Source organism: Schistocerca gregaria, chromosome X (genome assembly GCF_023897955.1).
Source record: "Schistocerca gregaria isolate iqSchGreg1 chromosome X, iqSchGreg1.2, whole genome shotgun sequence".
NCBI classification, from domain to species: Eukaryota; Metazoa; Arthropoda; class Insecta; order Orthoptera; family Acrididae; genus Schistocerca; species Schistocerca gregaria.
The window spans coordinates 313,593,359-313,619,410 of NC_064931.1; the positions used below are offsets into that span (position 1 = coordinate 313,593,359).

Sequence of the window (26,052 nt, forward strand, 5' to 3'; positions counted from 1 at the left end):
TTAAGACTAGCTACAGGTCTCTTGAGACTAACATTGTGTGTGCCTGTCATGCCGTGCCACACAACCTCTCAGTCTTGCCTTGCTACATACTTTGTAGCTGAATTTATAACAAAATATACGTGAACGGCAAGAAACAGCTATACATTATAGCAGGTGATTCTCAGCAAAGAGCGAAGTGGTAGTAACACAAGACAAAGATGGACGTGATGCTAAAGTTTATGTGAAGAAGGGAAGCTGCAAAAGGTAGAATATTTAAAGTACTTAAGTAGTTTGACAGAGGAATGAGGGAGAAAAATAATAAAGGTAAATGAAAGTGATAGAAATGTGGGAGAAGTGTCAAAAGCATAAAGATCATTATGAAACATGAAGTGTCTCAAAAGTGTGAAACACCCATATCCAAGACCTACTATGTATTCAGTTAATCATTTCATGAGCAGTAATGGAAATATATGAAAAAAGAATACAGGCCTGTAAAATGGAAGTTCTCGAGAAGTAGAAATGAATTGACGTAACCATATATATGGAGAAATGAAAGACCTCTTAGAGGAGGACCTCCTGCAAAACAAAATATAAACATCAAGGCTGTAGTGAAACATCATGTTTCAAGGAAAGAGATAAAGATGAAGACTGAGATACAGATAAAGCTGTCCAAGACAGAATCGCTGGGCAGGAAAGGAACTAGAATGTCATGGGGAAAAATGAAAAAATGGAAGAAAGATGATGCTGGAGAGTCTTGTGTTTTCAGCATACCTGGCCCAAGGTTGGAAACCATGGTTATAATTAAATATGGAGCCTGAAGATACAGGAAGATTTCAATTATATTACATCAGAGTCAGGCAGAGATTCTGAAATCAGATATTGGATTGCAAGGTGTATCCAGGGGCAGAGGGACTCAGATCACATTTTGTTAATGATGAAGAGTAGGCTGAGGTGTGAGACTAGTCAGGAATAATCAACATGAAAAGGAGTGGGATACGAAATTATCACGGAAAAGAGAGAGACGCTTGAAGTTCTGTGAGGCTTTAGATACTGTGATAATGAATAGCTCATTTCAGTTTAAGAGGAATGGACATCTCTAAAAAAAGGCAATCACAGAAGTTGGAGAGTAGGTACAATGAAGGTAACTGTGAAGAAACCACAGGCAACAGAAGAAATGCTTCAGCCAATCGACAAAAGGAAATTAAAAAAAAAATGGTCAGGGAAATTCAGGAATGCAGAAATAAATAGGAAGTGCAAGGAAGCTAAGATGAAATGGATACATGAAGAAATATGAAGAGAGTGAAAAGTAAGTAGTTGTCTGAAGCATAGACTCAGCATATAGAAAAGTCAAAAACAACCTCAGTGAAATTAAATCAAGAGGGGCAACATTAAGAGTGCAATGGGAATTCCACTGTTAAATGCAGAGGAGAGAGCTGATGGGTGGAAAAAGTACAATTGCAGCCTCTATGAAGGGGGAGAACTTATCTGATGATGTGATAGAAGAAGAAATGGGAGTCAAAGGGGAAGAGATAAGGGATCCAGTATTAGAATAAGAATTCAGAAGAGCTTTGGAAGACTTAAAATCAAATAAGGCAGAAAACATTCCATCAGAAATTCGAAAATCATTGGGGTAAGTAACAACAAATGATTCATGTTGTGCATAACTTATGAGACTGGCAGTATACCATCAGACTTTCAGAAAAGTGCCTTCCACATAACACCAAAAATAGCAAGAGTAGACAAGTGTGAGAATCATCATACAAGTCATAGAATCAACTTAACAGCCCAAGCATCAATGTTACTGAGACAAGAATAATATATAGAAGAATGAAAAAGAAAATTGAGGATCTGTTAGATGATGATCAGTTTGGCCGTAGGAAAGATAAAGGCGCCAGACAGACAGTGCGGAAGTTTTATTGGATACTCAAAGCAAGACTGAAACAAATCAATACACATTCATAGAATTTGTTGACCTGGAAAAAGTGTTTGGCAACATAAAATGGAGCAAGATGTTCAAAATTCTGAGATAATTGAGGCAAGTGCTAATCTGACATGGAAAATGTTGACACAGTAGTGGACTTCATGGTGGGTCATATCAAACCAGTCAGAAGACTGATTACTAAAAAACAAGACCCTAATAAGTTTTTCTGCATAGTATAAAATACAACACTATATATACTTGTGTCAAAACACACAAAAATGAGCATTAAAGTAGTACATGTAGAACCTTACTTCATATATGTTATTTCACTTCATTAATGAAATGCAGAATACTGATATATTGAAATTGGTATGAACAGATCTAAATAATTCCAGTGAAATCAATGACTTGAATGGCAACACACTTGTACATAATGCAGTTAAAATTTTTTACCACAATATTATATCAGAAAAACAGAAATTAATATACTATTAATGACAACCATGCATTGAAGACCAGAGTTCCACTCCACTATTGTAAGCTACAGAAAGAGCATGAGGAAGGGGATAAAAATTTACAGTACAACTAAAATATGTCTTTCAGTACATTTTAATTACTGTCAAGGAATGTCCAGTACATTGCACAAGAAATTTAGTTACTTTTCAGGAGGGTTCAAGAGATTCAACAATACAATATTGCACATGTAACATCACAAATGAACACTAGATTATGAAATAATTACAGAAATAAATATGAAAGTAACTCCAAGTGAATTTATATCCAATGAATTTTCAGAATTTTTCAATACAATTTGTGGTAGCCTCATAAAGTAAGACAAATAACTGAAAATATTAATTCACTTCAGCCGGAAAATTCAATTATGAATGATCTTCATAAGTATGCACTGCTTTGAGTTATTACTATAATAACAATGAGTAACACTAGTAATCACAACCACATGTATCATTACAGTAAGAAGTGTACACACACACACACACACACACACACACACACACACACAGAGAGAGAGAGAGAGAGAGAGAGAGAGAGAGAGAGAGAGAGAGAGAGAGAGAGAGAGAGAGAGATGAGGGGGGAGGATTTCTATAAACACATGCATCATGTTGAAAACAGTATATCATCACTTATCAAGAATCATAACCAAGCCTGGCATCATTGTGTGTGCCAGGAGTGATTAAAAGGTACCTGAAGCGTCACTTAAAATGTAAGAAGCAGCCATAGAACATCCAGTGCCAGGAACTGACATATGGTATTGGTCCCTGCTAACTTTTGATGAACAATGTTTATGGATAACTGGTTGAACGGTGAGTTTCATTAAGAACTGCCAAGGACAACAATACAAGTTTTCATTTCCACAGTTTTTCGCTAAAACTCTATGTAGAGCATTGCTCCACAGAACACCAGAAACACTTTACTACTACAAAAAACCACAAAAATTTTAAAATCACTCTTTCCAAATATTTTACTACGATTATACACATTTCCATGTTATAAATGATTTTCAGAGTGTCTGTTCAATGTTATTATAACATGCAGTACATAAATTTTGTCTCAAAGTAATAAGAGACCTATAGTGACAAATACTTTTAAAATCACTAATAACTAGATGGAATGAATGTTGATCACATTGCAGGTCAATTAATAGCATGTATTTCAATCGTTCTTATTCTGCAAAAACAAAAGGAAAGAAAGGGAAAAGCACCAAAAGTTCCAGTTAATTGTCTAAAACATTTAACAGGTAGAATCACTTGTTATATCGCAAACCAACACAGTAACCAAAAGTATCCAAATTTCTGAGCCTATTTCTTTTACATAACACCACACAAATACAATGCAATAAAAAAGAGGAAACACTCTATTAACTCAAACAAGAATGTTTTCGAACAAATTTTGTAACACTAAAAATTTATTTCCTCTAAGCCTTTGGTAAGGCAGTTGGGTAGAAAACTGATAGTTTTACAAAGAATGATAAAATACACGTGTCTTTTACAGAACTAAAAATTCACAATATTTGCTTGGCGTAATCTTAATGCAACGCTAATTGCTACACCAGAGCAACTTCCACAACATGTAACAAATATGAACAGTGAAGTGTTACAAGGAAGGAACTATTTAAGCAAGCCACACTCTGCCAACAGCAACAATGACAATTAAATGCCTATGTAATAGATGGATCAATAGTTAAGTGTAATATTTAAGGATTTTACAGAAATTGTGGTGGGTGAACTAATAATAATAATAATAATAATAATAATAATAATAACAATAATAAATATGGCAGTAACTACAGTGAAATTGAGAGATAGAATACAACGGTTACCAATAAAATGAAGAACAAAAACAATTATGGTTGCTGAAATAAGTACAAAATAGTAGAAAATATTTGATGACAAATGCTTTCCCCAAAATCAGCGTACACTGTATACGTCATTGCACAAATTCAGAAACAATACACAAAAAGAAACAGTGAGACTAACTCCATAATACAGAGCATGTACTATGTAACTCGGCTTATGTCATGTAATGAAGTAAAATAGTGTACAGAACAACTCCATGACTATTGGCAATAGACTGATAAAAACAGAAAAGTAAAAACACTAACTGAAGGTAACTATAAGTAATCAAATTTTTCTTGCCAAATATACACCACTGACACCTCATTATCTATGTTCATTTAGAATGAATTCAATAATGCTAACATCCACTAAATTAAATTTATTGCTTCGGTTGTGATGTACCATCTCGTACATCATTAAAATTATAAGTGTTTGAAAAAAACTTATAACTGCATGCAACTCTTTGCGTACCAAGACTAGTAGTGACTGCTTTCCAAACAAGTGCAGCTGAGAACTTTTATTACATCAATAATGATCAATATTTATGATGTAGTAGTTCACGTTTCCTGCACCCTATGCACTCTGATGGCATTTGCACATTCTCAAGTTTTTATTTCTCATAGAGATGAATTTAAACACGAAGACACCTTTATATAAAGTTTGAGAGAGAAGTTTAGGCCACAAAAAGTGGAGCATACAACAGTCAAGAAAACCTCAGAATTTTTTAGCAAACCACAGTTGAACTACTTCTATTAATGTGAGAATGCTTCACACATACTGTCCTCTCAACCACACTAGGATCTATCAAAGACATTGGTCCCAAAACTGTGTAATTCAGTATCACTTACAAATTCTCACAGAGATATCACATATAATTCTCAAATATCATTGGTTTAAAAATCACTAGTCACTGCCTTATACTACCTAACCTTAAAGTACCTATATATACCTACAAAGAAAAATCTTAAAACAGAATGAGATCACAAACACAGCCAGGTGACTAGGCAGTATACATTTAATGCCTAGAGTGGCAACACACTTAACATCTATAGCTACACTGCAGGAGCATACCACATAGTACATTTCTTCCTTTTTTTTCTTACAATGTATCAAATACGTTTGGAAATAATATCTGAAAGTATAAACATATTAAATTTTCTAGTTCTAAACAGCTGCTGTTGTACATTTCAACCATACAATACAGAACTGGTGAAATCAAATGCAGTTCAGTCTTTCTTCACATGAAGATGTCACATTTACCACATAAGTCTTTGAACTTCAGCAATGTCGTCCCAACGAATCTCACGAGTCAGAAATAAATAAAATGTTGACAAGTTGATAATGGCATACATAAAAAACTCTAACCACAACTGCCACCGATACTTGGGATAAACATTCAATCGAAATATTAAGAATGGTAAAATAAAATAACGAAATTCTAGAAGCTTTTGTGGTACCAAAATTAAGAATACACAAATTAAGTAGGACAGCTTATATGCAAACGAATGTGTATCAAGAAAGTATGTTATACAATATCCTCCATACAAATAAATTGGAATTAAAAAATATTTTATCATTGGATTGCGTTCATACAATAACTTCCAAATGTAGAAAACATAATGTCTATTATCAGCCAGGAGGTAAGGATGCACAAATGTGTAATAGCGTACCACTACTGCACACAAAACTAAAAATATTGCTGCAATTATATAATGTTGTCTCAGCCAGCTCTTGAATGAGGCTCCCAAAATTATAAAATAAGGCATACAAAAAGATGATGCAAACAGAATAAAGTACAGCATCTGGGATAAATGTAAGACCGGAACATGGGCCAATTTGTCACCAACGACTATACCCCCATTAATCACAACAAATATCATAAAAATGACGCACACTATCAAATAATGGCGCATTTTTACAACATAGTTTGAAATTAACGTGATAAAAGCTTGCCGCCTCTTCCACCAGGAGTAAAGTGGATGGTAGATCAATGCCTGAAACAGAAAATATAATAAGTTAGTCACCTTTAACGAAACACTGAGGAAAATATTGTGACAGCATGACAATACAAGAATCATGATCAAACTTACTGAAACCAAGAGGACAAGGGAGAGCAGAAACAAGTTATCAAAAGGTTAAACTGTAAAAGGAAAGCAACAGAAAAGACTGAAGTCCAAAGACACAAAGCAAAATACAAAAGTTTTCAAGAAGGCTAACAAGATATCAGTATCTTAATGGTAACAAGGCTTTGGAGGAATCTATCTCATTGGATGTTATTAGCCTGCAATGTCTCGTCAGTCATCTGAACTGCTCAATAGCTTCACTGACAAACAGATTTTATATTAGACAATTAGACACAAATATGGATAAAACGAGAAAATTAGTTGTCTCCCAGTGAGGAGGAAACCTATAAAAAAACACTCAGTCATTCACACCCATCTCACTCATGTTGACTCCCACACTTACTCTATCTCACAAGCCTTAAGACAATGCAAAAAGGGCGAAAGGTACTAGAAATGTGATTAAAACATAAGTAAAATGAAAGGGGAGCTAAAATAATGGTACAGGAAATGCGACTGGCTGAGCACTTAGAGAAAACATGGGTGATCCAGTCACCCTGGTTACACAGGAAGAACATGTCCTAAAAGTTGGACAAATCACAAAACAATAAAACTCTCACCACATTCGTATGAATGTTACTTAAAATAGATGACAGATCTGTTTACAAATCTGCCACTGCCCTCTAGTCTGAAAATAAAACACAGTCCAATAAACAGTGGAGGGTCCTCTCACCAGAGGAAGTAGCCATGTGTCATAGGGCTGTGGCCTAAGCGAAGACAAGTAGGGAGAACTCTGTGCTGTATACCTGGCTGGAAGGAGGTACACAATACCATGGCTGTGTTGTGGGCTTTACTAGATAGAGCTTATTGTCTGTCACTTCCAGACACTTATCTTCACATCAGTGCACAACTCTGTACCTCAAAAGCATAATGATAGCATGCAGAATGAGGACACACTGAACTAACTGAGAATCATGGCTCATGACACCTCCTTGACTGCTGCATCCTTCCTTCCATTCCCAGCAATAAATATGTGGTCTGGCACCCAGCCAAAACACGCCTCTTTCCCTAGCCTTTGTAAGTGGAGAAGGTAGTTCTGGATCTCCTGGAGTATTTTTTCAGCTGGATACATATGTTGCAGAGACTGAATGGCACTCAAAGAATCTGAACAGATGAGGAACTTAGTGGGCATGGCACACGTTACACAGACTAAATAAGAATCCACTCAGCAAAGAAAACTATGAAAAAGAATACAAACAGTACAATTCACAGCTACAAACAATAGTACCCATATAGTACAAAAACTCAATCAAAAAATTAAAACACAACTAAAGAAAAATCAAAAAAGCAGAGAGCACAGAACCCCACAGCACACAAAACAGTAACACTCATGACATAAATAACAGCAAAAAATGGTACATTCCTACATACAAACAAAGCAACATACAAGATAGCAAATATACTAAAGAAACAGGGATTAAAAATAGCTTACGGAACAAGAAACACATTCCAATCACATTTACAAACGACAGAAAAACCAGATAAATACCAAGGAGCAGGTATATACCAGCTAGAGTGCCAAGAATGTAAATCAGTATATCTGGGGATGACAAGCAGGAAGTTTAAAACTAGATATAAAGAACATATAAGAAGTTGGAAATATGAAAATAGCAATTCTACCTTTGCCGAACACCTGTTAAAACATGGGCATGAACCATCCAACGTGGAATGTGACATAACATTCATCACAGTGAGTAATCACAACAAAAAAGCTCCTGACATTGCAAGAAAACTTTCACATACAAAGAGCCATTGCAATGGAAAAGAAGGTACTCAACGACCAAATCCATATAAACAGTAACACACTGATCATGCTAGACACCAAAATAACAACAAACCGAAATGTAACCAGGATAAATAAAAATAACAAAAAAATAAAACACACACACACACACACACACACACACACACACACAAACAACAACAGTTGACAACCACTACACACCAAAACCACACACATGTTGCTCACCAATTGGAATGAAAGTGAAACAAGAAACGTGACAAATGTTGGTGGAAGAATGACAGATATTGTCTAGCTGGAGTATGAGGACTAACAAATACATCTCCAGGACAAAAAACGTGTTAACAGCACTGGAAATCTTAAGTAACACTGAACAATATATTCACAACATAGCAGCATAGCATGTCTATCACATAATATGTTAATTGTATGTATAAAAAGTAACATGTATTTCAGGCCACTGAGGATGCTTCCAAAATAAAAGAAGCGAAACACGTATGGCAATAAACAAACTGCCTTCATTTAGTTGCATAGACAGTACATACCTCCACAAATTTAGAGCAACTAAGGGAAAGACAGATAAAAAATGATGACAGTGAACTTTGGAGGCACCTACGGAATCCCCCCCCGTTTAGAACCACCTGTGACTTTTGCTACGGTTATTGTGATTATTTAAAATGTCAGAAAACATCATCTTGAAAACAGACGCAGAAGTGCAAACTCTGCTGAACTGCACTAAATCTAAAATTACTCTGAGCCTCTGCAGTATCGAGGGTGGCACTTGGTTAAAACACCAGATCTGAGCATTTTCATGTGCCATGCCAATGGACTTCTATACACACTTTGCACAGATCCCAAACAGCCTCGCTCCCTGTGGGCGATTGGTAAAGCAGCACTTAAAAGGTGGATTTGCAATGTTATGGTATGCTGTTGAATTGGGAGTAGCGAGGAACGTACACATCTGATGCACCATGAGGAGTTAAGCTCTACAAAAAGGAAGCACAAGAGTCCTGGGTGCTCCCCAAGACCTGTGGCTAAGACACTTCAAAAACATTCAGTGCCTTCTGGGCCCTCACCTTCAGGTGTGGTAACCACACCAGTTTGCAGTAAAAAAAATAAGGCCCACAAAGCACAGAGTCTTTAAAAATGAAAATGGTGTTCCACATATGCAAATCCAGTAATTAAAAATATGACAAGAATGATTAAAATGAAAGAACTCCGATCATGCTAGCCACCAAAACAACAACAACAAACCGAAATGTAACCAGTATAAATAAAAATAACAAAAAACACAAACCCATAAGGGGGGGGGGGGGGGTGTAAAACCAGTCTTTGCAGCCCACTTCTCCAGCCTCTTTACTGTAAGTTGCAACTGATGAGTAGTTGTTGCAGTATTGGAGGAGAAACAGAAAATAGCAAAATCATCCACAAATAAGGAGTATAGCATGGGATGTCTTAGTGTAGACATGATAGTGTTTATGGGTATGGCAAAGAGATTAACATGTAAAAAACTGCCCTGAGGAACACCATTCTCCTGCTCAAAATGATCCAACGGCCCATCACCAACTTGGGACGTAAAAAAGCACTTATACAGGAAGCACTGTAAAGCCCCACTGATGGAGTAGTTCCAGAATACTATGTCTCAAGTTGTGTAGTAGTCCTCAAAGGAGCTGGCTGGTTCTCAACAACTAGACCAGATGATGGTTAACCATTTGTTTCAGGGTCTTTCCTACCCAGCTCATTAAGGCGAAATTCTAGTAACTACTGGGACATGAGCAGTCCTTTCCTGGTTTGAGGAAAGGTATCAAAATTGCTGCTCCATGAGTTGGTGAAGTGGCATGTCTGCCATATCAAATTAAACATTTGAGGAGGACTTCCTTTAACACTGTTTGCAAATGTCGAAACAGACTGGAGTGACAGGGCACAATATCACATGCCAGACAGTGCCAAATCCAACTCTCACACCAAGAAAGGTCAGTTGTAAGACTCAGAACTGTTGGATCTTAAGCCCAATGTGACCCTCTCTACAGTCACACGGTAGTGGTCAAACACCAGATCCTGGTTAGCATTGGGAGTAGTCAGTGCAAGACACTCTGCCACCATGTGAGTGGTGTTTCAGGGAGGGGGAGGGGGAGGGAGGGAGGGAGGGGGAGGGGGAGGGAGGGAGGGAGGGGGAGAGGGAGGGAGGGAGGGAGGGGGAGAGGGAGGGAGGGGGAGAGGGAGAGGGAGGGAGGGAGGGGGAGAGGGAGGGAGGGAGGGGGAGAGGGAGGGAGGGAGGGGGAGAGGGAGGGAGGGAGGGGGAGAGGGAGGGAGGGAGGGAGGGGGAGAGGGAGGGAGGGGGAGAGGGAGGGAGGGGGAGAGGGAGGGAGGGAGAGGGAGAGGGAGGGAGGGAGGGGGAGAGGGAGGGAGGGAGGGGGAGAGGGAGGGAGGGAGAGTGTGAGCTGAAGGACACCCAGCTGCACACTTCGCGCGAGCACGCTCGAAGTGTGCAGCTGGGTGTCCTTCAGTGCAGTGTATTATCTATGGTGAGAAACTCCCATCCCCCCCCCCCAACAGCAATGAATAAAATATAGTGATGCACATAAAACAGTGTGAAATGTTAAATGGGGAAGGAATTTGTTATGTGGGTTCAAGGAATAAAAGGTTGTGGTGACTGTGGTTCTTGTAGAAGTATGCATCAGTTCTGGGTCACAGCAAAGCTGAGGGCCTATCTGCAATAGTGTAACCCTCAGTATGCAGACACAATGAGTTAAGGTTTTAGTTTTTACTGCAATATTCACTGTCTTAAAAAATGTAAAATGTGATCACCAGTAGTTGCATTGCCAGCTAGTATTTCATAGAGGCATGTTCAATTTCAGTTTGTATCTAGGATCGTTCATTCTTTGAGAACATGAATTACTGTCAATGGTACTCCACACGTGCACTGTTGTGGGAGGGGATGGGTGTTCTCTAGTTGCAAGAGAGATTCATGTGCAAGTTTCATGTGACGAATATGTAGTTGCTTTGCGAAGAGGCCTGAAGTGAAGTTTGCCAGTCATTGATTGTTGAGAGAGTATTGGTATGTGCAGTATTTTGCCATTCTGTGTTAGATGCTCTCAAGATGTTGTGTCTGAGATGTGACCGACCATCAATGCTTGGGTTCTCAGTTGTAATGTTTCTGTTGTGGTTGCGTCCAAGGCGAGTGTCAGTAAGGCCACTGCTGGCATATAAAAACAATCAGTATCTTGTGAAAAAACACTTCCTTGGCACAAAATAAACTGTAATGTCTTCACTTTTATCTCTTTTTTTTAAAAAAAAAAAAACCCATTTCTCGTTTCTCCAGCTATCGATGGCCCTTAAAAACTACATTCTTCCATCAAAAAGTCTGTAGTTAGAGGAATAATGAAGTTATGCATAATAACCATACGGTAAAATACTCTCCTCTTTGTTCGGTATCATTTGCCAAAATCTAATTTTGATATCTCAAACTGTTTATAAAATAGGAGGAATGTTGTATTCCCCTCTGGCTTCATTGCTGTCACACACAATCGCAAATGAGTGTGCTACATCAGATCAATTTTCTCTAAATTGGTGACAGAGACCTACACTCCAAGTCTAAAGAAGAATTCAAAAGCTAAATTTCATACGTACCAAGATGATATATGCATCAAATGCAAAATCATAGTGACCTCTATTTTTCACTGAAAACTTTATTGAATTTCATGCAGTGTCTTATTTCCATGTGAATATCACAATAACTATTACCATTAACAAAATGGTGGGAACATAATGAACCTGATATATAAAGCTACAAGTAAAGGAAAAATGAAATTTTTTTATCAAATAGTTTCTGTAAAATTGTTTGCTAAAGATTGCAAGGTATGTGCTTCAACTCTGTCATTGCCAACTGGCTGAAAGAAGGCAGGGTGTCGGCCTCCGCTTCCGAACAAACAAATGAATTTGCCCAGAACTTTGGATGAAAATTTGTCATTGCGTATCAGCCATCGTATTCTGTGCGGACTGTACATAGGTCCTCAACCGAAATCTCAAAAGGTCTACCTGTTCAGTGACAGTTAATAAGCAGCCAGATCCTGTCATTCTGAAACAGAATGGAGTAACAAACATTTTCCGGTTGCTAGCTAATAGTGATCACGTAACTGATGAGAAGCAGCTCGCGTTGTACTATCAACAGTGGAATGCACACTTCTGCAAGGAGACTATCAACTAGGGCTGTACGAGATGCTGCAGTTGCTAGTCTTACTCAGTTGTGGTGTACACAAGGTCTAATAAACCTAGTACAGATGGTGTTGCTGAACATAAGCAATACATCCACAGTCAAGACAAGATTACCATTTTACAAAACTTTAATAAACCCACTCCATCCATTCCTCAAGAGGTGTTGCTGAGGTAGTAGGGTTATGTTTCTTCATGCATTTATCCTTCAGTTGTCTTATGTGTGGTATCCATTTTAGGTTACTACCAAATAATACTCCCAAAATGCTGAATTGGTCAACTATTTCTAGTAGCTAGTATCCTAAGTAATGCTCTGGGAGTGTATATACAAACTAAAGTCTGCAAAAATGCAGGTCACAAGATTTAATTGATGAAACACAGTACCTGTGTTTCTAGGGCCAACCCTGTGCCCTTTGAATAGCATTCTGAAATGCTGTTCTGCAGTGATCTTCAAATGTAATATGCAGGGTAAATCACGTGAGAGTTAATACCCCTATTATTTCAAGAAGTTTCAAGTATCAAAATGAGTTTTTCAGTAAATGACAGTACGCCAAGGGGGGGCACAGACTTTGGTATGTGATAGTGTCTTACTCAAAAGGAGATACTGAAGCAAGTATGATTTTTTAATAGAATAATATACTTTTTTTGGTGGCATCCAAAAGCACTTGGATAGACTAGTTCAGTAACATAATGCTCATTAATGTTGAGGTTGAAACTCTTTGTAAAGGCACCCAAGAAATATACTAAAATTGGAAAGCAATGTGGCCAGGTTCAGTTCTTGCGGTGCAAACACTGTCACGCAGACCATTCATGCGAGTCTGTCATTATATGCAGCAAAACAGCCCTACACTACTAAGATAAAACTTCATTTCCATACGACAGGTACAGGGTCAGATATGATTTTTGTATATGGAATTATGGGATAGGCTAACTTCTGGCGCATCAGATGTGGTTTAGAGCTATTTCAAATGTCTACACATTTTGAGGCTTCTGTGGAAACAATTGAAGTTTTGTTAGGCAGTTTTCCATCTAAATTCTCCCCATTGCTGTTTACTTGTCAAAGCAGACGCAGAAACGGTCATTCATACTTCATAATAATAAACATCCCTGTTCAAGAAGAAAGGAAACTACTGAATAAACTTTCTTACACACACACACACACACACACACACACACACACACACACACACACACACACACACACACACACACCTGACCTGTCTTTGCCCAGAAACACCTGAATGCTTCTTACAGTAAACCACCTGAAATCGGACAAATGTCTGTATAAACACAATGCAGACAAAATATGCTTTAAATGAGCTAAACAGTTTATTCAGAATGACTGAAATGTCACCCACAAAATAAATACTTTAATTAATGACATGTAGTTTTACACTTAAGCACATATGTGCTCAAATTGTTTCTCATGAACTGCAAGGCACAACTGCAATCGCCATTTGAGAGATATATGAACAGAAGAAAGTACATTGGATGATATGGTGTTGCGTGATGTGGTGATTCCACTGCACATATCATCGCCCATTGGAGCTTTGTGGCAGACTGTAGCATTCAGTGCTCCCCACAGAAAGAAATCAAGACACCTGACCAGCTACTGTACTGCAGCATCCCGTCCTATCTACATTTGCATTTACATCCCATAGTCAGGAAACTTTTCATTCAATAGTTGCGTTGCAACATGGGAACAGTGAGGTGGGCAGCAGTCATGTTGGAACTATGTACGCTGTCTCTCATCCACTGCTACCTCTTTTACTAGAACAGATAGTTCGTAAGGAAGTGTGCATTAGTAATTTCACTCAATATCCCTGGGATGAAGTAAGGTCCCACAATGGAATTTCTTATGATGCCACACCATAGGTTTACACTTCACCTTTGCCGTCGTACCTGACAAGGCCAGTGTGGATTCTCAGATGCCCAGTAAGGCATGATGTGTAAATTTCCATTATCGTGGTTCATAAGCATTGTTTAGTCAGCAAAAAGCACACATTGGAAAAACGCAGTGTCATCTCCAAAGTGATGCAGAGCAAACCAATAAAATTCGATACAACTTTTGAAATCACACCCACAGTGTGTCTGATGATGCGACCAATGATAAGGGTGGAATTTATATCGATGCAAGATGTGAATGACATTTCTTGGGCCGATACCACATTCCTTGGGAATAAGTCTCTTGCCACCATTTGTTACATAAAATTAACATGTCTAACTTCTCCTATTAGTGTAAATGTCTGCATGCAAGGAATGTAGGAAAAAAAATTGACCTGACGATAGAAGACACTGTTCCTGCTAGTTCAGCTGTGCAGATAAGGACACAGTTTAAAGGCATAAGAACGTTAATAACAAAATAGCCAATACTGGCTCACTTGCCTTTCAATTTTTGAATATTTCTCAGATTCTTTTCAGAAGAATTTCAACTTCCAACAGGCACTGCATCACTGTGCTCATCTTAGCAAGTGCCTCTGGATGCCATTAAAAAATAAATAAATAAAAGTATATCATTCTAAATAAAAAATCATACTTGCTTCAATACTTCGATCGATATGAGATATAAGATTAGTGTACCCTTTAGTGTACTCTCATTTGCTGAAAACCTCGTTTTGAAATCTGGAACCATTCACAAAATAGAAATTGTGTTATGTCTTTCATGACTCACCCTGCATACAGAAATCATCTACATACACACACACATAATAATAATAATAAATAAAAATCCACCAACCATCACGGTCCGAGAGTTCCGGAACATGTACTGAAATTGGAATAGAGATCAACATAAAAATCATTTCCACCCTTTTTACCGCTCATGAAAACCACACACTGCATGTTGTACCGCCATACAGCAAGACCTTCAGAGGTGGTGGTCCAGACTGCTGTACACACCAGTACCTCTAATACCCAGTAGCACGTCCTCTTGCATTGATGCATGCCTGTATTCGTCGTGGCATGCTACCACAAGTTCATTAAGGCACTGTTGGTCCAGATTGTCTCAATCCTCAACGGCAATTCGGCACAGATCACTCAGCGTGGTTGATGGGTCACCCCACCCATAAACAGCCTTTTTCAATCTATTCCAAGCATGTTCAATAGGGTTCATGTCTGGAGAACATGCTGGCCACTCTAGTCGAGCAATGTTATCCTGAAGGAAGTCATTCACAAGATTTGCACGATGGGGGCACGAACTGTAGTCCATGAAGATGAATGCATCGCCAATATGGATGCACTTTCAGTCGGAGGATGGCATTCACGTATCGTACAGCCATTACGGCGCCTTCCATGACCACGGCGGCGTACGTCGGCCCCCATTATGCTACCCCAAAACAGCAGGGAACCTCCACCTTGCTGCACTCGCTGGACAGTGTGTGAGGCATTCAGCCTGACAGGGTTGCCTCCAAACATGTCTCCACAGACCTCGCCATGAATGTCTCGAGCGAAGCTGCGCATCATGCAGCCTATTATGCACAGTCTGAGTCGCAACATGACATCCTGTGGCTGCATGAAAGCATTATTCAACATGGTGGCATTGCTGTTAGGGTTCCTCCTAGCCATAGTCCGTAGGTACCGGTCATCCACTGCAGTAGTAGCCCTTGGACGGCCTGAGCGAGGCATGTCATCGACAGTTCCTGTCTCTCTATATCCCATCCATGTCCGAACATCACTACTTTAGTTCACTCTGAGACACCTGGACACTGCCCTTGTTAAGAGCCCTTGCTGGCACGAAGAAACAATGTGGACATGACCGAACCGCAGTACTGACCGTCAAGGCATGGTTGAACTACAAACAACACGATCTGTGTACCTCCTTCCTGGTGGAATGACTGAAACTGATCGGCTGTCAGATCCCCTCCATCAAATAGGTGCTGCTAGTGCATGCTTGTTTACATCTTTGGGCAGGTTTAGTGACGTCTCTGAACAGTCAAAGGGACTGTGTCTGTGATACAATATTCACAGTCAACTCTATCTTCAAAAGTTCTGGGAACTGAAGTGATGCAAAACTTTTTTTGTGTGTGTGTATAATGCAGATGAAACTGTACGACTCAAGATTAGCCCATCTTGGGTGGGCTGGCCCGCCTGAGTCTCAGTCAGCCCATCATGGGCCCAGCCAGCCCATAGTACTTAAGCTGCAGCCAGGCCCAGGCCACTAACTCATGCCATCAGCTACAGTTGCAACACTCATCTCACCAAGATCTTGATGGATCAAAGTTTCATGTAACCCACTTAAGCGTGTAAGATACATTAAGCCCGCATGAGCCATTTCGCTAAGTGTGTAGGATAAACTAAAGCTGCAAGAGCCATTTCGCTACAGCATAAGCAGTTGCATATTTAAAGTTACATTTCCATACAAGAGATTTAATGAAATATAATTAATACACACACACATTACACAGCTACCATGAACTCTCTCTTCTAGGTAACAGTCTCAAGGAGCAAGAAGAAATTTTTTTGTTTCTTTTAAGCTCTGCATTAGATTCACCTTGAAAAGGAAAAAAAAATTATTCATTCTGTAGTTTCATGAAAAAATACTACAAAATTTTAAGTGAACAATTCTGATACGTACCTTACTAACTGATAACTATGAAATGCAGATTGTCATTCAATTTTGGGCACTTAATTGAACTCTTTCTTTGAAATGACAGGTCTTTCACAACAGATGAGGCACTACACCACTAATCCACAATTCACATGTGAGTGGTTGGTTGGTTCGGGGAATTGGACCAAACAGCAAGGATGTCGGTCTCATCGGATTAGAAAAGGATGGGCGAGGAAGGCGGCTGTGTTCTTTCAATGGAACCACATCAGCATTTGCCTGAAACAATTTAGGGAAATCATGGAAAAGCTAAATCAGGATAGCTGTACGCGGGTTTGAACTGTTGTCCTCCTGAATGCGAGTCCTGTGTGTTAAACACTGCGCCACCTCACTCGGTCACATGTGAGTGTTTGGCAGATGATTCACTGACACACATTCAGATTATTTCTCCACCATTCCACGCTAACAGCAAATGGGAGCACAGCCACACATATCTTTCCATGAGAGCTCCAATTTCTCTTAGCTTATTATGATACTCAAATCTCCAATCACATAAAAGTGCTCACTGTGCAGCAATACTCCAGAAGATGTTGAACAAATGTAATGTAGGCAGTCTCTTTTACAGATTTCTTGCGTCTTCTAAGTGTTATGCAAACAAAATGCAGGCTTTGATTTGCCTTCCTCACAACATTTTCTATCTGATAGCTCCAGTTTAAGGTGTTTGTAACTAATCTCTTGGTCCTTAGTTCAATCTACAATCTGTCATTTACCACGAACTGCGAATTGTGACAGGAAGTCATGAATCCCATCAGACAGTTGAGACAATGGCTTATAGACATGCAATTTGATTGAAGCCGCTTGTGAGGAACAGTGTCAAAAGCCTTCTCGAAATGTAGAAATATGGAATCAGTTTTAGGTCCCCAGTCGATAGGATCATTACTTCATGTGAGTAAAGGGCCAGTTTTCACAAGAATGACATTTCCTGAATATGCGCTGGTTGTATGCCGACACACTGTTTTCCTCAGTGTGTTTCATTATCCTGGAACACAGTACAGGATCCAAAATCTTGCTACAAATCAAATCAATGATATAGGCCTATAATTCATCAGATTACTTCTATTTCCTTTCTTGTGTACTGGTTTGATCTATGCAACTTTCCAGTTCTTACGTATCGATTTTCCGTTGAGCAAGCGGCTGTATATGATTGTTAAAAATAGAGTTATTTCATCAGCATATTACAAAAAGAACCTTACTAGCATATACAATGTGGTGACTAAAGTAATGAAATAGCGACATGCACATAGTATTGCATACACGAGGTATAAACGGGCAGTGCACTTGGAGAGCTCTCATTTGTACTCAGGTGATTCATGTGAAAAGGCTGTATCTTTGGAATTAAACTTTCAACGCAGAATAACAGTTGGGGCTACACAAATGGGACATTTCGGAATTTTTTAGGGAATTCAATATTCCAACATCCACAGCGTCAAAAGTATGCCAAGAGTACTAAATTTCAGGCATTACCTCTCATCATGGACAATACCGTGGCCAAGAGTGTCACAATGACAGAGAGCAGTGAAATTTGGTTAGATTTGTCAAGGATAACAGACAAGCTATGCTGTGTGAACTAACTGCAGAAATAAATGTGGCAATTATGATTGACAGATCCATTGGAACAGTGTGGTGAAATTTGGCATTAACGGGCTATAGCAGCAGATGACTGATGTGAGTGCCTTTGCTAACAGCACAACATTGCCTGCAGTGCCTCTCCTGGGCTCTTGACCATATCAGGTGGACCGCAAATGAAACCCATGCCCTGGTCAGTCCCGATTTCAGTTGGTAAGAGCTGATGGTAGGATTTGAGCGCGGCACAGATCCCATGAAACCATGGACATCAGTTGTCCACAGGCACTGTGCAAACCGATGGTGGCTCCATAATGATGTGGGCTATGTTTACATGGAATGGACAGGATCCTCTGATCCAGCTGAACCAATCATTGACTAGAAATGGCTATGTTCAGCTACTTAGAGACCATTTGCAGCCATTCATGGTTCCAAACAACGATGGACTTTATATGGATGAAATGTGACGTGTCAATGGGCCATAATTACTGTCGATTGGTTTGAAGAACATTCTGGACAATTTGAGCGAATGATTTGGCCGCCCATCATATCAGTTCATGCACAAAATCCTGCACCAGCGACACTTTCGTATTTATGAACAGCTTTAGAGGCAGCATGACAATATTTCTGCAAGGGACTTACAACGACTTCTCGACTCCATGCCACATCGAGTTGCTGCACTACACCAGGCAAAAGGAGGTGCAACATTATATTAGGAGGTATCCCATAACTTTTGTCACCTCAGTGTAATCTGGACAAAACAGCTTGCTTTCATTAAATGGCCTATGTTGCTTTGCTACACCGAAAGTCTCATTAGCAGATATTCTTGATTTGAATTTTGGGTACTTAGTGCATATTCTTTTATCAAGAAATTTTGGAAAACTGTTGAGTTAGCTCCATTTTATTTGCACTGTCATCAGTAACAATGCCACTGCTATCATGCAATGAAGGTACTTCATGTGTCTCAATGCTGAGATATTTTATATACGTTTAAAATCTCTCAGATTTTCCCTCAGATTTCAAGGCAGTTTTGCTCTGGAAACTATTAAAAACTTCTCGCATTGAAGTCCAGGTCAAGTTTCAAGCCAAACTTCACGATTTCAACTTCTTTTACACTGGGTTATAGTTTTTTTTTCTTTTTTTCCCAATAGTGTCCCGATTGTTGTTTTTCATGGGGGACTTGCCCTGTCTTTTATTACTGTGCTTCGTATAAAATGCCAATACTATTTCTTTGAATTTAAGCCACAACAGGTCAACACACAATTAATATGAGAGGAATGGACACTGTGTCTTAAGGAGCCAAGAGAATTTTTGTCTGCTTTTTTGAATAGGTATACCTTGCATTTATTTTTGGCCAATTTGGATGGTGCAGTATTCCATGATATTTTCTCAGCATAGTTTGTCAAGAAGGGGGCTATTATGTTATCACAATAATTTATACTTCGGGTGGGCTAATGAACTAATTTCTCAAAATAAACTACCACCAGGAATAGCTAAATCTTGTGTGCCACCCTACAAATGTTTGGGGCAATTTCCAGCAGTCATTGCATTTTCAAAAGACATACTAACATCCTCAAGTGTGTCATTCTCATAAGCTCATTCTCTATATCTGCTATTCTTGTATGACAGGCTTTTATTCTGTGACATACTTTAATTTTTTACATTTAAAAAAGAACCAGGTAACTATATCTACAATAAATCACTGTCACATAACTTTTGTAAAAACTGAAAGTCAAGGTTTCAGATTTTATCTTGACACCAAAAGTTGACCAAGAATATTCATCAAAATGAACATCTCCCTCCTGATCTAACTCTGAATACTTTTTCCCTCCTACAATCTACAAGTTCACACATTGACTCATTAAGATTGACACAGTAGGTCTCCATTATTTTATATGGGACAGAAGGGTGTTCACAGCATTCACACATTATTGCTTAGCAATTGCACTAACTCTCATTAGATTACATCCACATTGAACAATACCAATTAAAAGAACACAATGAATGTTGATTCCCTTCAATCAATGATATTACATAGACAACTATAATAGTAGCTCTCCTTTTGCTTATCAAACAGCTGCTTCATCATCTGAGATGGACAAAAACTTTGTGCACATGCTGTTCAGTTGCTCACAGCATACCACTTCCAACTTCCTGGGCTAATCATTGGAGGACTGTCACCATGCTGGACCACATAGCAGTTTCATCTCACAGGTCCAAATTGTTCTCCTTGTTTCTGCTACTCAAAAATCATACCGTTTCACGCCAAGCAAAACTTGTGGCAAACAGTTATTAGTTTCTTCTTGAAACAGTTAATTTGGACAACCTTAACATTATTTTTGCCAGGCAATGACGTACTTATCTACATGCAAATGTTTCACTTAGAGATGAGAAATAAAATAAATTACTCATTCGGTCACCACAACTTCTTCCTGATAAGCAACTGCTGATGAGTGTGTAACAACAGTTCACTATAAAAAAAATTCAGCTGTCAATAATTTGTATTTCTTCTTAATTCCATGGAACTCAGTGACACTATCAGTCAGTGTACACACCCCATCTCGAGTGTCAAGCAGTTATAGAGCCACTCTGTGAGTTCAGCTTGTGCCACAGTATGTGTGCTGTTGACACTGCAATGGGCCAGCGACTTGCACTAGACGAGCCAGTCCAGCTGTGGCAGGCTAGCAGCACACGATGCATTCCCCTCGGTAGCATCCAGTACTTGTCCCTGTGGGACTCTGTCCTCCTGGACATAGTCGGTGGTAAGGGTCATGTCACCTCGTACCTGAAGCTGTCTGTGTGATGAAAAATTCCATATAAAAATTGTCAGACAACCCTGGGAATCCCACATGGGTAATGGAAGTATGTTACACTGCATTCTTATATCATATTCTTTTTGTCAATCAGATCAGTAGTAGACACAGATTATTGGAATCCACAGTCACGATTATTGTGCACAACAGAATAACAAAGCTTCACAAAGTGATGATGTGGTCCACTCCATGGCAAAACACAAAATGAATGTGATGACTATAGGTGCAACCACCGCTAGTATATCCAGTACCAGACCAAAGAAAGTCCCATGGCAGCCGTCATTACGACTAAAGCAAATATTCACGATTTAATTTTCTTTCCCCACAAAAATACAGACCAACAGAGACGTGTGTGTGTGTGTGTGTGTGTGTGTGTGTGTGTTGACACGCGACATCATTAAAACATGAAATACGAAATAAGCCAAGTTTGAGCTATGTATCTGTATCTCTTATTAGGTGGATCCAAAGCGTACACTGACAACTGAAGAAGTAAAAGGAAATTACAACTGTGAAATATTGTTAGTGCTTAGTCTAATGCCAACAGACAAATGAAAATATGCCAAGTCACATTATATGAGCACATATTTTCTAATTCAGAAACAATATTGTCAGTTAAATGAGACATCAAAATCTACCGTAGATACGCAAAATCTAAAACACAAGCAAAACAAGGGAAAAACTTTTCAAATGTCTCATTAACTGGAGCCACTATGAAAACTAAAAAACCCCTCCACAGTTGAAGTCCTTAGGTGATGGAGGTCCAAACATGTACAAAAAGATGCATAAAAAGTTATACAATCAATTAGTATGAATTAAGAATTATATATCTATTATACAATCTATTTGTATGACTTTCTAGAATAGCTGAGTGAATAGTGGAGCAATAACAGGGTTAAACATTCAAGAATGCGTTGGAGTGATAAGATACATGAAGAGTACGATAAATACATGAGATAGAATAGGAGATGGAAGAGGGCTGGCTCTCCCAAGGCTCTCAATAATTCTGAGGGATTGTAGTCTACTCCAGGAGTCTTGTTTTGACTTGCATCTTTCAGTGCTGTAAAATTTTTCTCCCAGTAGCATACCTACCAGCACATCTTCATTAACATTGTCTTCCCTTCTGTATCTTCAAAACCACTTCCCTTGTAATCCTATATATGCCATCCACCTCTCTGCTTTCCCTTCTTTACTTAGTACTGGCTAGCCATCTGAGATCATACAGGTGCTTCTCTTTTCTCCAAAGTCCCTATTTTCCTATTGACAGTACCTATCTTTTGAAACGTCACACATGCTTCTACAGTATTGCATTTGTTGTCTAGCTATACCTGCTTAGCTATTTTGCACTTTTTGCTTATTTCATTTTTTAGATATCTGTGTTCCCTTTTGCTGCTTCATTTGCTGCACAATTGTATTTTTACACCCCATTTTTTCTATTGTATTTCCTTCCCCCGTTTCAGATAATCTTTGCCTCCCTTTGATACTCCCAACGACCTCTGGGTCTTTCAAATTTATCCAGATCCCACTTCCTTAATTTCCTACCTTTCTGCAACTTCTGTTTTAATCTGCAGTACATAACCAATAAATTATTGTTCGAATCCACATTTCTCCCTGCAAATATCTTACAGTTTCAAGACTGCTTTTGAAAAGGCCTTACGTTAACAAGATCTATCTGAAACTGTACAGTTCTCCATACCTCTTCCTCATATACAACCTTGCTTCATGATTCTTAAACAAAGAGCTTGCAATGACTAAATTATGCTCTGTACAAAATTCTTCTATTCCTTTCCCCAGTTCTGGTTATACTATTTGCTGCTCCTCTTCCCATAAAATTCCAGTGCTGCATAACAAATTTTAGTTCCTTTAACTATCTGAATAATTCCTTAGGCCTATATCTTATCACACATTGTTTCAGTCTCTTCATCTGCAGACTTACTAGGTATATAAACATTTACTGTTATGGTTTCTTGGCATCATGTATCTTAGCTATTATAATGTGTTAACTATGCTGTTCACAGTAGTTTATCTGCATTCCTGTTTTATTATTCATTATTACACCTACTCCTGTAATACCACTATTTGATTTTGCATTCACATCCCTGTACTCACCTGACAAACAATCACTATATGTAATTTTCTCTCTTTTTAAATTGTTGAGCTTACCTACCATATTAAGGTGTCTCACGCTCTGACCTATGTAATGCTAGTTTTGTTTTCCCTCATAACAAAATCCTCATCAGTAGTCCCCACTCAAAGAGCCAAATAGAGGACTATTGGGTCAATCCAAATGAAGTGGTCCAATAAAAATTAAGTTGGTTGCTTGACCATTTTTAATATTCTAATTTTTTATATGTGATTTCCATGTATTTGAGAAGCTCAAAACAGTTTTTCAAAATAATTGATCTTGCACCTTTACTGGATGGCAGCCATTTTTATTTGTAGGTGCATGGCAATTTTTCAGTCTGGAGACATTAGCGAAAATTTGAATATCTCTGCACTGGGTTAAGTTACAACATTGCAATCGACATGATTGCTTTTAGAAAAATGTCCTCTACAACATTGCCTATTATACAAAATACCCTAAATTCAAAAATAACCAGTCAAAATTACCTCCAAAGTTTAGTATCCAAATTTTCAGAAATCCACTTCTTAGGCCAAAAAATAACAAACAAGGAGTGATTTATGAGTATTTTTTTCCTATAGGTTGATATCATACATTATAGCCTCATATAGAGCAAGAACACTTGCAAGTGTTTCCTTAATTTTTTCTGACTTTTTGAAATTTGAAAATTTTCATTTTTTGTAAAGTTTGGGGTTAGTTATCTTAGGTGGGACTGAATATAAAAAATATGATTTTTGCACAGTTTGTACACCTATATGATAGCAACATACTGTAAAAAATTTCAGAACTGATATCTGACTGTGAACAAAGATATGAATTTTTGAAAATGAGGAGATAATTCACATTACATCTTATCTTATGGCTGGTGTCTATTCAAGTTCAATATTGGTGCGATATGAGCAATTATTATTGAAATAAGGTACAGAATTATATACAAAAAGTGGAATCAACACTGAAATTAACAGTTATATTATTGTGACATACTTAAAATAGATATTTACATTTAAATCCTTCAAGATGCAAGTGTTCCTAAACCTGGTGGTGAATGTTAAGGACACTTATTTCTCCAGACAGCTTCTGTGATATAGAATAAGACCTCCCAGTTGCTGTGGTAAGTTCAAGCACTGAAAGTTTCCTTAAAACATTTTTCATTGGTATCCAAACTTTGTCACTAATAGATTTCTTGAATGATGTTCTTGGGCCAGCAGGGTGGTAAAAATGCACAAAAACATCATTGTTTTCCGAACTTATTCTTTCAACCTCTGCAAGCCACCACTATCCATCATACACACATGCCACTATCTCATCCAATGTTAAAGACAGATGTAATTTTACTGACATAATGATCCTCATTTTGGTTTCTGATGTTACATAGCATCGAACTAAGTTTTCTGCAATGCCAAGGAATTTGTGGAAATGCTTTGTTCCTTTTATTGCTATATAGTTTTCAAATCGGTTTTGAAGTGTTGTTTTCATAAGCAGAACCACTTCTTTCCTGATCAGAAAATAGGTAATGCCTTTAATATTATCCTTGCGAAAGACAATCATGTCCTGTACTGTGAGAATTTGATCTGTGGTTGGTCTTTGTAGGCTGGCTTTACGTACTTCATGTTTTGTTGTACCACCTACTCCATCAAATGCATTTTTACCATGGCAAGATGCAAAAAAGTGCCATTCAGCCTCCAACCCGAAGTCTACTTTGTGGTTGCACTGATTTGAAAAATTCTTTTTGTTCTTATACTGACTATCACCTCCATCTGCAAAGTATATCAGCTTCTCAACCTTGGGAAAATTTTCTTTTATGTAATTTATTACATACTTTCAAAACACATGTACAGCCAAAGTGTTGTGCTCCTAGTAGTCACTTAGAATGCAAATTGGAGAACTGCAAACTTCTTTCTCATTTTTAAAGTAGAGCATCCTGAATCACAAATGTAAAATTTTCTGCAAAATCAGCTAGCACTACACATTCAGTTTCATGAAGTTGTGCTTTTTTTGTCCTTCAATAACTGACTTTGGATTTTAAGAACATAGGGGTGACCTTTGAATTTTTGTAAATTATCAATTAAAGATTGCAAGTACTCTTCCTGAGATTTAACCACTGTTATCATTTCTTCCCTCTCAGTTGTGACTCACTATTTGAAGGTAATACTGCCTGGCATTTCCTCATCATATTTGTGAAACAATTCAATAAAGGTTTCCTTACCAGGGCATTTATTACACGAACTTGTCATGCTGCCATAACTGTTAGTGTCACAGACCATTAAATCTAATGACTCTTTGAAGATAAGATCACTGAGTTTTGCACCCGCAATCATCAGTTTGACATTTTGATGATATAAACAAACATATACAGAGTGTCCCCCTGAGGATTCAGCCAAAATACACAACTTAGGGCGGAGGTCACAAAATTTTAACTTTCCAATTTTGATTCAGGATTAGAATTTTTGAAGACTACATAAATTTCATTTAAATTTGACAGCACTAGTTGTTTCTGCTTTGTTACTTTAACTCTATTTATAACAACTCTTTTACTACCTTTGCAACCTGGGCACATTCTACTGCTTTCATCATCTTCAAAAAACTGCTGGATTTTTTAAGTTATTTCTTCACTTATACCTACTCCT

General features: G+C 38.3%; 1 protein-coding gene across 1 annotated transcript in view; it reads right to left on the bottom strand.

Moving 5' to 3' along the window:
* Positions 1-2,491: 2,491 nt before the first annotated feature.
* The window catches only part of LOC126298900 (putative Dol-P-Glc:Glc(2)Man(9)GlcNAc(2)-PP-Dol alpha-1,2-glucosyltransferase), a 98,928-nt gene continuing 75,367 nt past the window's right edge, over positions 2,492-26,052 (bottom strand). The window contains exon 5 of the mRNA XM_049990438.1: positions 2,492-6,248. Coding sequence (XP_049846395.1) covers positions 5,511-6,248 — 738 coding nt within the window. The 3' untranslated portion in view covers positions 2,492-5,510. The remainder of the gene's footprint in view (positions 6,249-26,052) is intronic.